A 13,756-nucleotide genomic window follows, 5' to 3' on the forward strand; every position below is an offset into this window, starting at 1 on the left:
TTTACTACAACATAGCATGATATACTCCTAAAATATATGTGGGGCTAAAATGTAGGCTAACCTCATTTTTTATTTCTATGAATTATCAGTGAGGTTAGTGGAGAATGAACCAAGTTGGGTTTTCCTTGTGTATAGTTGTTGTCCAGCTATCTACATAATGATAGTGTTTCTCTTCCACCTTCAGCGTACGATAGATGAGGAGCCTGGCACCCCTGGAGAAAAAAGCAGTGAGAACTACCAACTGGTTAAAGGAGTAAGTCAGCAGTTCTCAAGTTGTGGGTCTGGGACAATGATGACACATATTTAGCATACCCTGGAGAAAGGCATTGTGTTACAAAACCCAGTAGAGCCCAGTATCTATCATAGATACTGGGCTCTACTGGGTTTTGTAACACAATGCCTAGGGTAGGATAGAGTTCCATCCCACTTCTGATGAGCTGGGTTAAGTCGGTGAATGATGACAGGTGATGCCCAAATGATATCCTGAGCAGGGATGTCTCCAGCCATAAGACACCTTGAGCTAAGAAGCATCCCTTAGTTCTGCAGTGGCAAGGGAATGTGAAGGCATCTTAGCTTATGTCTCTAGAGGCCAGGATAAGATTTGTGGGTGCTTTCTCCCCTTAATTCATGTTTGGTTGAGTTTTTTCTTTGCTTACCTCCAGATTCTGGAGCGGCTAAATAAAATGTGCGGAGTTGGTGAACAGATGCGAAAGAAGCAACAGCGTTTGCTGAAGAACATGGATGCACACAAAGTGATGCTGGACCTGCTGCAGATCCCCTATGAGAAGGTGAGGGGAAGAAGATGCAAGACTCAGTACCCTGGTTAGGAGAGCAGACCACACACACTCAAGAATTTCTTGAGATCTCATAGAACGTCATAGAATTTGAATGGGCCTAAGAAATTTTCTGATTCAACCTTCTCCCTCCCCCATACAGGGTGTCCTAAAGTTTTCCTGACAGGTGTCTATTGCTCTTTTCTTGTAAATCTTCAAGGAAGGAGATTTTGGAGCTTTCTTGCACAACTGATTCTATTGCTGTTTTCATTCCACTTTGCCCTCATGTTCAACAACATGCTTTAAGTCCAGTCAGTCTCAGTTTGCCTTTGTGTCAAAGGAAAGTTCGTGCACTTCCATATTGGAAGTTTTTCGGCTTGTCAGAAGAAGCACAGTCTTAAAAAACCATGTAAAACCCTGTAAAATGCATGGTTCAGTTTGGGTCATTCAGTATGGGTCAGGAGAAGATCTGATGTGCAGAAATAGAACAGGACTGCAGAAGGTGATTCAAATCTTCCTTGGTGAATGCATGTGCAGTGGCGAAAATGAGTGAGCAATCTTTCCCATTCAGTAGTGTGAATTCATGAACATTTTATGGACTAGGCCAGGATCCTTTGTGGTAGAAACTAATCTTTTGCTCTTATGAACATATTCAGGGTGACACCAAGATGCTGGAAATTCTCAAATTAACCCACCAGTTCTTGCAGAAGTTCTGTGCCGGCAATCAAGAAAATCAGACCCTTCTTCATAAACACCTCAACTTGTTCCTCACCCCTGGGGTAAGAGAAATGTTGGAGGATGGGGGAGAATGAGAATGAAATAGGGTGAGAAGTAGAGGGAGAATTGTGTTCAAAAAGAGTTAAAGATATTAATTCATTCAATTAAAGAGATGAGTCATCATATTCTTTAGAGCCCAATCTTCTGTGCTCTTCTGAGCATACTGCCAGTGCTGGGTGTTGCAAATGTGCCATAAAGCACGTTTATGGCACTGGGAGAGGAGGGAGCTTTGGTGCTGGGCCAGGGCCAGTTGGCGCTGAACCTCAGCACCAGAAGGATGCTGTAGGAGAGCACCAAAGGGTAAGTTACACCGCTGGGCAGCGGTGTGGCTTGTTGGAGTTTGGGGAAGGTGTTCTGAAGTGGTGGAGGGTAGAACAAGAGGAGTGACTGGCTCAGGAAGTGGGATCAACGGAGGTCTCCTCCACCATATCCTACTCTCCGTGTTGGGCTGCAAAGCCTCACTTGGAGTTTCTGAAGTCTTCACCAGCAAAAATATCCAGTGCAGGCTTGAGAAGCCCCATTGCAGGGCCTGGGGCTTTCCTCAGGGGAAAAGGATGAAAATTCTTTTTCCCTGAGGAAACCTCCGGCAGTTTCCCTGAGGAAACCTCTGGCAGTTTCCCTGTGCCTGCAGGTTACAGTGGTATCTATTTTGGCACTGTGGAGCCACTGTTCCTTTCGGCTCCAGGAAACATAGAATTGGGCTGCCTGTCAGTGCAGGCTTTCAGCTATTTCCTTTGCTCCACAGGTTGTGAAACCAAAAGCTAAGCGGAATGAGAGGACCTTGGATCACTAACTATCTTTTAGCCTAACGTACCTGACTGTTGTAACCTCACAAGAAGCTTGTGAGGTAGGTTAGGCTGAAAGAGAATCAGTAGCCCAAAGTTGTGGGGATTTGGCTGCATGTATACCCCTCTGAGCTCCTCAAAGGATAAAACAGATATTTTATTTTTTATTTTTATTTATTCACATTTTTATACCGCCCTTCCTCCAAAGAGCTCAGAGTGGTTTACACAGCTGCTCCTCCCCTCCTTCTTGTCCTCAAAACAACCCTGTGAGGGAGGTGAGGCTGAGAGAAAGTGACTGACCCAAGGTCACCCAGGGGGCTTTGTGGCTGAGGGGAGATTTGAACCTGGATCATCCAGGTCTAAGTCCACCTCCCAAACCACTACACCATCCTGGCTCTCAATATAAAGGAGATATAAAGGAGACAAAGAGATAGAAAAGTGACTATAGAGAATATTCTAATAGTTCATAGGAGAAAACAAGGACTGAAGCTCCTTATCCTAAGGAGATAGTCTAGATATATGTGCGTGACCCCATCTATGCCTTTTGAGATTCTACCTTCAGTCTTGCCTCTTCTTGCCAGCTGTTGGAGGCAGAAACAATGCAGCACATTTTCCTGAATAACTATCAGCTTTGCGCAGAAATCAGTGAAACAGTGCTGCAGCATTTCATCCACTGCTTGGCCACACATGGGCGTCATGTGCAGTACCTGGACTTCCTGCACACCATCATCAAGGCTGAGGGCAAGTACATCAAGAAGTGCCAGGACATGATCATGACGGAGGTGAGGATCCAGTCTTTTGTGGAGTGGAGGCGGCTGGGAAAACTGAGAAAAAGGGAGGAGAGGAGTGGACAAGTCAAGATAGAGGGCAACAAGGAAACTGAGAGGAAGCTTCAAACTAAGGCTTACATTAGGCCTTGAGAAGCCAGGGTGGACTGAACTGGGTAATCTGAGTGCAGTTCCTCTTGTAATTTCAGAGAATAAGGGCAAACTGAGAAATGCTGAGGCAAAGGTTTGGTTGTCTCTTGTTGGATCAATTGCCTGTACATAGCCTATAACACATATAATAGCAAGCTTACAAGAAAAAACCTACTTCTTGGGGTGGAGTGGGATGGGGTAAGGGTGTCAGGACAGGGAGATAGGTTGGACTCTTGTCTCCAAAGCCTCTCTCTCTCAACTGTCTGTCAGAAGGTCAGGTAAGAGGTGAGACCTCCTGATATGTGTGCAGTTTGGTTGTTCTGGGGATGATGAGAATGTCATTTCCCCACCTCATTTCCATCCCCAATACCTATCAAGCCTTAACTGGGCCTGAGCCCATGGCCTTCCAAGCTAGGGCTTCTTTCTGCAACAAGTACAGATAATGTACTATATAGACCACTATGTTCTTGCTGTGTAATTTGCTTTGTTAACTTCTTGTATAAATATTTGTATGCAGCTCCACCATACAACAGGGCAATGGTGGGGTGGACAAAAATGACTCTTTACAAAAGTTTAACCAATAAGCCATATTGCTTAGATGTCTTCTCCCTTTTCTGTAGCTGACCAATGCTGGGGATGACGTGGTCGTGTTCTATAACGATAAGACGTCCTTGGCAAATTTGCTGGAGATGATGACAGCAGCCCGGGATGGGGTAGAGGAGAACAGCCCCCTCATGTATCACATCTCTCTGGTGGATCTGTTGGCAGCCTGTGCTGAAGGCAAAAATGTCTACACAGAGATCAAGTGCACATCTCTGCTTCCGCTGGAGGATGTGGTGCGGGTGGTCACTCATGAAGACTGCATCACAGAGGTAACGACGGGATGTAGATGGCTGTCATAGTCTTGGAGAGTCAAGGACTGTGGCTTTGTGGTTGTTCTCTTGTTGCGCTCTGAGCTGCAGTTATCATGTTCCAAGACCCAGCTTTATATGAAGAAAAACGAATTGCACAAGCACACATTAGCTAGCCTTGGGAAATTGTAGAAGAGCCAAGTAGAAGAGCCAACGTGGTTTAATGGATGGACTATCACATTTGGATAAATCCCTTCTACATAAGATGAGCCCCACTGGATCAGGCCAAAGGCCCATCTAGTCAAGCTTCCTGTATCTCACCACCAGGGAGCTGGTGGAGCTGTAACTCAGGGAGCACACAAGACAACAAGAGACCTGTATCCTAGTGCCCTCTCTTGCATTCATTCTCAGTGATGAAACATATTGTGCAACTTTGGGCTGGTCACTGTAAGGTGAGACCTGCTGGCTCAGACTGTCTATTAGTCCTGCTTCACACAGCAGGCATTCAGCTGCCTCTAAACTTGAAGGGAACATCCCTTCCCACCCCCTTGTTGGTCTTCAGCAACTGTGGCATTTTGTCTCTGAACATAGAGGTTTCGTACAGCCATCACAGTGCTCTCTGTCAGACTAACAGTCACAGGAGGATTGTTGTGAGAATAAAATGGATTAACCCATCATCCTCAGCCACTGGGGGGGGGGCAAGGGAGGCATTGATGCTGTTGTTGTAGCTGCTTATATGGTCAAATCCCCTTTCCCCTTCTTGTCGAGATAGTTGCGGGTGGTGCTCAGGGGCAGCTCATCAGAGGTGCTCATAAGGGCAAAGATGCTAATATAATGGAGAGTCTGCTAAGTGTGGAGGGTGTTTGCTTTGCTTCTCACTATCCTGCACCATGCTCTTAACCCACACACCTCTCTTTTCTTCCAGGTGAAGATTGCTTATGTAAACTTCGTCAACCATTGCTACGTAGACACAGAGGTGGAGATGAAGGAAATCTACACTAGCAACCACATTTGGACACTGTTTGAGAACTTCACCCTTGACATGGCCAGGGTGGGTGTTGGAGCCTAAACAAGTTGGGATAAGAGGGAAAGGGTCTACCTGCCCTGACTGCAGGGAAAGAAAAAAAATAAAACATGTCACTTTGCCCATGGTGTAGGACAGTGTTGGTCTGGTACTCTGCCAACAACAGCTATGTGAGCAATTTGTTGGAGAAAATGGTAGAAGGATGACTTCCCACACAACACCTCATCCATCTGTAGAATGCAGTCCTATTTGCAAAAATTGCTTTTTTTTAATGACTCGGTTACCACATGAAGGATAGGTCTATTATCAGAAATTAGCCATGATAGCCAGTACACCTTTGGTGTTTTGACAATAAATCTCTGACTACCAAATGCTAGAGGCTATCAGTGGGGAATGAATTGCATGCCCTGTTTGTGAACTTCCTGTTGGCATCTGGCCAGTCGCTCTTGGAAGATAGAATGCTGGCCAGATGGATTCAGCCTTCCTTATGTTCAGTGTTCTGCAGTTCTATATGCCATTCGCCAAGTGGGATGCTGTTTTATTGTCATTGTGTTCTTTGTGACAAGGAATGGCTTCCTCAAATTATATGTTTCCATTATAACTACCGGTGATACACAGTTTTTTTCCTGCTTGGCAGAAAGCCTCAGCATTGGGGCTCTGTGCCAAAGCTGGCAAAGTTTCTTAACTTTGATTTCAAGGTTCTCAGATGCCTGCTGGAAATGGCATCAGGAGCTAGAAAGGTCCTTCCACCCCACCTTTGCGGAGACCCATTGATTACTGCTTTTAGAAGGCATCAGGGACCCATGATTTGGTTAAAACTGAGGTAGTCAGGAGACTGGGTTTGTAGAATTCCTGAAGGGCCTCCTACATTTTTTCCCCAGTTTGAGCACTGATTCCAAACTCATATTATTCTGTAATTATTCCCTTTGTGCTACTTTTTCTTCTGCGGAATATTGTTATTTATTCCATTTATTCTTCTGCGGTGAAACTCAAGGCAGCTATGTAAAATTCCCAGCGTCTCCCATCCAGTTACTGCCAAGACCCAAACCTGCTTAGCCTCAGCAAGGTTACTGTTCAAGTTTACTGTGCCTTTAGAGTATTGCTTTGTATGTGTTCACTCACTGATGTCTCATCACAACTATTATAGTGTAGTAATGAAGAGAGTGCTTTGGGTCTTGAATTCAAACATCACCTCAGTCATGAACTCACCATATAGGCTTAGGCAGATCCCTGTCTCTTTCCGCCACAGCTTCCAACCTGCAATATGTGGATAATAATACCAACCTCCCTTATAGGGTAAGCATTTCTGACATAATATGTGGGGAAGTGCTTTGAATACTCAAAAAAGACTGAAAATTAAGGTGTATTCCTCCCTCACCTTCTCAGGTATGCAAGAAACGTGAAAAGCGATTGTCAGATCCTGCCTTGGAGAAATATGTGCTGACTGTGGTGCTGGACACAATCAATGCCTTCTTCAGTTCCCCCTTCTCTGAAAACAGCACCTCCCTCCAGGTACAAATGGACAGTTCAATCTCTTGAATCCTCCCCCCCCCCCCCATTTCTCACTATGTTTTGGAACCACAAATGTGATCTGGAAAGGATTTTACTGGTACTCATGGCCTGAGGGGTAGATACACTGATGATGGATGAATATGCTTGGGAATCAAACTGGCACATATGCCTTGTTGGTGAAAAGGTCCAAGGAAGTGTCATAGAATCTCAATGTGACCTGTAGAGGGAGAAGTAGACATTTGTTGTGGCCACAACGAGGATTCCGTTTGCATATTGTATATTATTTTTGTTATTTTAAATCCCATTCAAATAAGGTTAGCAATTGGTAGTTGAGCAGGTCCTGAACTCAGGCTTTGAATCTTAAAACAGCCATCAGGAATCAGTTTGCTATCTTAACGCTGCTGCAAGACATAATGACAGGAGATCCATTACTAGATTGCTCTTGTTTTGTTTTTTTAAAATGGTGAATGAAACTGTGAGAGCCTTGAATGAGATCAGTGTTCATGGTACTGGAGGGAGGTGGGAGATTTACTCTTGCTTCCCTTATCAGTTTTGTTTGAATTGCTCCTTTTGTTTGAATTGCTCCTTCCTCAAAATTTTTATTGGCCGCACAGGTCAAAACATACAAGTACCCATATGATACCTGTAAGTTTTTCTCCATAGGTAGAAGTGTGATTTTTTTTTTTGCAGATTTTGTTCTTTGACAATAATGAGAAGTGCAGAAAGTTATGTGTTTTTATACCAAGGGTGCATTTTTATAAATTATAATTATAAATTATAATCGCTTTAAAAGTGTACCAGGTAGGTGATACAAGTGGTATAGCATCAGCAGATGTAGCCGCAGTCATTACCCATGCCTCCCGTCCAGCCCAAGCAGCTTATGACCAATGTGTAATAATAATAATAATAATAATAATAATAATAATAATAATAATAATAATAATAATACAGGTATTTATATACCGCCTTTCTTGGTCTTTATTCAAGACTTTATTCAAGGCAGTTTACATAGGCAGGCAAATTAAATCCCCGTAGGGATTTTTACAATTTGAAAGAATGTTCTATCTTACAAGAACCACAACATTCAGGTGTTACTTTCTTGATCTGGTTTCACATTCTGACCTCCATCCTCCCACGCTCAGAGCAGATGGAATAACTCGGCTCAGCTTGTCAGCTGCTTCAAGGTCGCACGGTGCCGGTGGCCTTGAACTGGCGACCTTTAGATGTTATCTTCAGGCAAATGGAGGCTCTACCCTCTAGACCAGACCTCCTGCCCATGCATATAGAAGTAGTGTGTAGAGGTAATGTGTAGAGGTGTTAGAAAGCAGTTTTATGTTTTCACAGATTTTGTTTTTGTTTTGTTTCCAAAAATGAGAAATGCAGAAACAATATTATGTGTTTTTATTTCATTATCACCTAAAAATCACACTTCTACCTATAGGGCATACAGCAACTTTGGAGGGGGTGCAGTTTGGATTAGAAAAATGGTGGTGGGGAAACATTTAGCCCCATCTCCCAGTACCCAGAGCCCTGATCTCATCCAACCCCTGCAGGCTGGATGCTGGTAACTCTAAAAAACTGTCAGTGTTCCTGTCATGAATCTCCTGCTGCCTTGTCTAGTTGTGCCCCTACTGAGGCTGATGAAGCTGTAGAAAGAGAATTTGATGTTAAAGGATGCCCTCAAATGCCTCCCCGCTCTTGCAGACCCATCAGACCATTGTGGTGCAGCTCCTCCAGTCTACCATGAGGCTCTTGGAATGTCCTTGGCTGCAGCAGCAACACAAGAGCTCTGTGGAAGCTTGTATCCGCACACTGGCTATGGTTGGTAAGGACCAGGGCTCCATTCTTAACTGTCTTGGATTATGAGAAAAGGGTGGTCTGTATGGGACTTATCTCTGTTGTCAACCAAGGGGAAGTTAACAACAAGAAGTCATCAAAAGACAAAGCCCAGACTTTAGTGATCTGGCTTGGACTGGTGGCATCTTGACTGCTTTTGCTGTTGCACTTGACATGGCCACACATAAGGCACCACGAATTTGCAGTGCTGCAGCCTTGTTACAGGTCTCTAGCTTTGAGCTGGAATTTATTCAGTCTTTGCTGCGGCATACATGAGGACAGCAGTGTTACCCTTCAGCAGAGCCAACAGGCTGTATCATCATGGGCATTATAGGGATGCAGAATATCAACCAGGGAATTAGTGTTTATAGCCTGGACCTCCTTCCTGTCTGTAAACATCCTCTCCTTTCAGCCAAGAGCCGCTCCATCTTGTTACCCATGGACCTTGATACCCATGTCAGCTCCTTGCTGAACAGCAGCTCTATCAACAATGCACAGAGGAACGCCTCAAGCTACAAGACAGCCTCACGAACTTTCCCCCGTGTCTTAGCCACAGCCAACCAGTGGGACTACAAGAACATCATTGAGAAACTGCAGGTGCGGGGCCAGCAAGGCTTTCTGGTGCACAATTTGTCAATGCTGTGCCTGTCTCTCAGGCAGGCCTCTACGTACTTTGGAATACAAAAATTTTTTAAGCATTTTAAGTTCTGTCATTGTTAACTCAAATTTGAAACCCCAAGAATTCAGAAGCCTATATAAATTCTGCATATTTGCCTTTATTTGTTTATTTTGGATTATTTGTTTTGCTCCTCTTGCAGAGGCAAAAGCAGAAGCAAACAGGTATGCAGGGCACAAATGCTGTGATCCAGAGGGGATCGTATCCTGACTTCATCCGTACAGTCTTGATTTTAACTTTGAAGAGCTTAAGGATTAGGATCTTGTTGGTTTTTTTCTTCTTTTTAATGGAAACTGAGATCCCAGGATTCTGAATTCTGACTGCATTCCAGTACATTTTGCACTTGTATGGCACAATCTCACAATCACATCTTGCCCTGAGTATATTGTACTATTACAGGACATCATCAATGCCTTAGAGGAACGTTTGCAGCCCCTGGTGGAAGCTGAACTTTCTGTCCTGGTGGATGTCCTCCACCGACCAGAGCTGCTTTTCATGGAAGGGACAGAGGCCTACCAACGCTGTGAAAGTGGCGGTTTCCTCTCCAAGTAAGTGGCTCTTGAAAGCTGGCACCATGACTACCTGTGGAGAGTGGTCCTAACTCTTAGACTACTCTTGCTCAGTACAATTATGTGGCTAGCCCCACTCTTGGTTTGCTGCTGTTTGTGCTTACTGCCCTAACTGCAGCCATCAAAATGGATTACATGCAGTCTAATTGTGTTTTTACACTGTGTGTGTGCAGGCTTGTGTGGAAATATGGCAGTCAAGAGTTGGTGGACCTGTTGGTCTGTGGAAGAAGCAGAGAACACTGCAGTGGGATGGGGGAGTGGAAATATTAAAGGCTTAGTGAGTTGGTTGGTGAAGCCCAGAAAGGCTGAGGTGGCTCACAGCCTATCTATTTAGGCACAGGGACCTGGATCTTTCTAAACACAGCTGGTCCTTCTCAATTGCACATGTGTCATTGATGTGAGAGGAACTAACTCCTTTTGCCTGTGGCCAGGTTGGTCCAGCACACCAAAGACCTGATGGAAACAGAGGAGAAGCTGTGCATTAAGGTGCTACGGACACTGCAGCAGATGCTGGTAAAGAGGAACAAATATGGGGACAGGGTAAGTGGCTGGAGAGGCCTGTGCTCACAGACATGAGAGGTGCACACCCAGTAAGCTGACTTTGACTATCTCCTTTCCACATGAGGCTTTTTGGGTTCTCCTTTCCCTTCAGAGATTCCCCCTTCATGATGAAAGAACTATGCACCACTTAAGTGACCCAGCACTCATCTTGTAACTGTCCCCCTCCCTCACTGGGAATCTGAATGAACAGAGTGATTAACATAAAAACAGCTCTGCTAAATCAAGTTGGAATTCCATCTAGTCCAGTATCCTCTTTCCAGCAATTGGCCAACCAGGTGCCTCTGGGAATCCAGCAGCAGCATACCAAGACAATAGTCCTCCTTGCTGTGGCCCATAGCAAAGGTGTTCAGTGGCATCCTGCCTGTGAAGATGGAGGTGCCACTCAACCTTCATGGTTATTAGCCACAGATAAGACACCCCTTCATGAGTTATAGCAAAAGTCACCTTGTGTTCCTTCTTGATAAAGTCCTTGTTGATCATACCATTTTGTTCTCATGCCAGGGGAACACACTGAGGAAAATGCTTTTGGCGAATTACTTGCAAACCAAAAAGTCCGGCTCCAAAGGGGAGATTGTTGACACTTCTGGGAGTGGTAAGTAGTTTGCAGCTCTCCTTTTTATCTCCTCCTTGGTTCCCTTTTCCTTCTCTGGGTTTATTGCATCCTTCCTCCAAGGAGATCAGGGCATCATACATGGTTTCTCCCCGTCCCCATTTTGTTCTTAAAACAGCCGTTTGAGGTAGATTAGGCTGGCCCAAGACCACCCAGTGAAGGCTTCACAAGAACAGGATTTGAACTTGACTTCCCCTGGTCCTTGTCTGACATTTGAACCATTTTACCACAATGATTTCTTAGAATCCCTTCTTCATGTAAATAAAACTAGAAGTCTAGTACTTTTGACTTTGACAACAGTGTGTGATGAGCATGGTAAGGGTTTTGGGGATTTTTTGGTAGTACAGAGACAGCAGGCATAAGATGGCATCAGTTGGCATTCTGGGTCACTTCCCCTGCTCCTGGATCCAATTGGCAGCAAAAAGTGCACCAATTCACCTAATATTGCTGACCCAAGAATGGCCAGCTCATCCATGAGACCAGGTGATGTGGGTGGCATTAACAGAAGATTGAGAGGGGTCTGAGGTGGTGGAGGATTTGGGGTACCTTTCACCCCAAGTCTGCTGCTGCCACCATCCCAAGCAGGTGAGAAGCAGATCTTTGTGGCAATGGATTGGCCACAGCATCCTGATAACTCCCTAGGAATTTTTTTTCCTAGTCTCAGGAAGACAGGAAAACTAGGAACCTGATCAAACTGTGACAGTTTGCTTTCAGCTTGGTCCATTACAAGTTGTCAAAGCTTGAACTAAGGATTTCAGTGTCTTTCAATGCAATCCTGTGCGTGTCTACTCAGAAGTGAGATCCATTGTGTTCAATGAGGCTTACTCTCAGGAAATTGTGCATAGGGCTGTAGCCGTCCTCTCTATCAAGCTGTTGCTGTGAAGCAGGGACATGTTGCTATCACTAGCCAAACAGAGAGGAAATCAGTGATGCCTAGAAGGGAAGTTTGCAAATACTGTTTATGAATTCAAATTATTCATCAAGTTCTGAAGGTGATATACATCCTTATTATAGTTAACTTAATCAGCGGTTTTTGTGCTAACTTTTGTGCATGTGCATGATTTGGCTAAAGTCATGCAAATTGCCCAAGGGAAGGAATTTAATTGAACACAGTATTTTCTGTGCCTAAGAGTGATGCATGAACTACTGAATCAGCCTTCCTTCCCATATATTAGTGAAATTATGCAATTTTAAAGCTGTCTGACAATCTCTTTCCTACTCTCTGCGTATTGTTCTTTGTGCATGCAGGCCAAGATCAGGACTGGTCAATCATTGCTGCCATTCAGTGCCGGCTGGACAGGGAAGGGGCCACCAAGCTGGTTTCAGACCTTATTATGAACACCAAAAATGAGAAGATTTTCCAGGACAGCATCTGGTTGGCCATCCGACTGCTTGATGGGGGCAACACAGAGATACAGGTACTGGATTTGTGAAAGCTTCTGCTTATCCCGGGGTAGCTCCCTAAGTGTCTGCATCATGTTTCTGGTACACTTTTGATGCCATGCTGTGTAGGATGCACGTCTCATTGGCTGCAGGGACAGAGTTGTGTGACATAAATAAGTGCTCCATAGAGAGTTTACCATGGCATAATTTCATGGTGCAGTAATTACTTTGTGTATCCCACAAAAGCAGGCACAAGTGCAGTTGAATAAGCCTGCTTTTCATGAGCTCAGAATGCTGCATAGGAAGTGGTTGATGGCATCATTAAAAAAAAGGGGGGGAAGGGGTTGGGATTGTAAGAGTTAGACAGTTGTGTTTTTTTAATTTCGCTCTTGAGATGTTTGACTACAGTAACTAATTTTCAAATGACTGTTGCTCCATCTGCTGGGCATTTTAAAAGCAGCATTTTGTGACACATTACAGGGATCATTTAACTTTTCTGTTTAAAGTATTTTTATTTTGAACATGTGACATGTGCATAACAATTTCTGAAATTGCAGAATTTTGTTCTAATTTAAGATCTGAGGATTTATTTATTTATTTATTTATTAAAGATGTTGGCCATGCACCCTCTCCTCCTGACATGTGGCACTCAAGGCGGCTTACAATAAGTAAGATAAAATGCAATAAAATAATTAAAATCACATCAAATTTAAAACAAACAAACAAAAACAAGACCAATAACAGCCACTAAACAGCCACAGAACAATGATGTAATACCAGAACAAAAACAAATAATCCAGCACATAAACCAAAAGCAAAGGCAAACAAAAAAAGTCTTGAGGCCCCTGCACCAAACTGAAGCAGGGATAGGAAGGGAGTTCCATACCTTTGGCACCACCACAGAGAAGGTCCTTTTCTGTGTCACCACCAGGCACACTTCTACCAGTGATGGAACCCGTAGAAGAAACCTTATTGGTTTACCTTGGAGGATGAACAGGTTCATGTGGGTTGTGGTGGCCCTTCAGATACTCCTGTGCTAGGCCATTTAGGGCCTTAAATGTTAAGAGCAGCACACTAACTATAATGCTGAATCTGAGTTGCACATCTGAAGGCCTTCTTGTTGCTAACAGTGAGGGTTGGATGCTCTCTGGAAGGATGTTGGATGCTCAGAGTTGTGCCTTATCACTGCCTCTATTTTATCCCTTTTGCCTCTGCAGAAATCATTTTACAACTTGATGACCAGTGACAAGAAGTCTGAAAAGTTCTTTAAAGTCCTGCATGACCGGATGAAGAAGGCTCAGCAGGAAGTCAAGTCCACAGTGACTGTGAACATGAGTGACATTGGCAACAAGCCTCGTGAGGACAAAGACTCCCCTGAGCATGGCAGCAAAGGTATCTGGGAAGTAAAGATTTCAGTTCACCAGAGCATGGCTAGGAAAGTAACAGCTGCCATTCTGGATCAGAGCGAGTCATTTAAAATGG

General features: G+C 44.3%; 1 protein-coding gene across 1 annotated transcript in view; it reads left to right on the forward strand.

Moving 5' to 3' along the window:
• ITPR3 (inositol 1,4,5-trisphosphate receptor type 3) overlaps positions 1-13,756 on the forward strand; it is a 110,321-nt gene that overhangs the window by 73,751 nt on the left and 22,814 nt on the right. The window contains exons 27-40 of the mRNA XM_066625290.1: positions 185-253; positions 663-788; positions 1,430-1,552; positions 2,917-3,117; positions 3,873-4,124; positions 5,029-5,154; positions 6,514-6,639; positions 8,344-8,464; positions 8,888-9,072; positions 9,551-9,699; positions 10,152-10,260; positions 10,783-10,873; positions 12,140-12,309; positions 13,492-13,666. Coding sequence (XP_066481387.1) covers positions 185-253; positions 663-788; positions 1,430-1,552; positions 2,917-3,117; positions 3,873-4,124; positions 5,029-5,154; positions 6,514-6,639; positions 8,344-8,464; positions 8,888-9,072; positions 9,551-9,699; positions 10,152-10,260; positions 10,783-10,873; positions 12,140-12,309; positions 13,492-13,666 — 2,023 coding nt within the window. The remainder of the gene's footprint in view (positions 1-184; positions 254-662; positions 789-1,429; positions 1,553-2,916; positions 3,118-3,872; positions 4,125-5,028; positions 5,155-6,513; positions 6,640-8,343; positions 8,465-8,887; positions 9,073-9,550; positions 9,700-10,151; positions 10,261-10,782; positions 10,874-12,139; positions 12,310-13,491; positions 13,667-13,756) is intronic.

This window comes from Tiliqua scincoides, chromosome 4 (assembly GCF_035046505.1).
Source record: "Tiliqua scincoides isolate rTilSci1 chromosome 4, rTilSci1.hap2, whole genome shotgun sequence".
NCBI lineage: Eukaryota > Metazoa > Chordata > Lepidosauria > Squamata > Scincidae > Tiliqua > Tiliqua scincoides.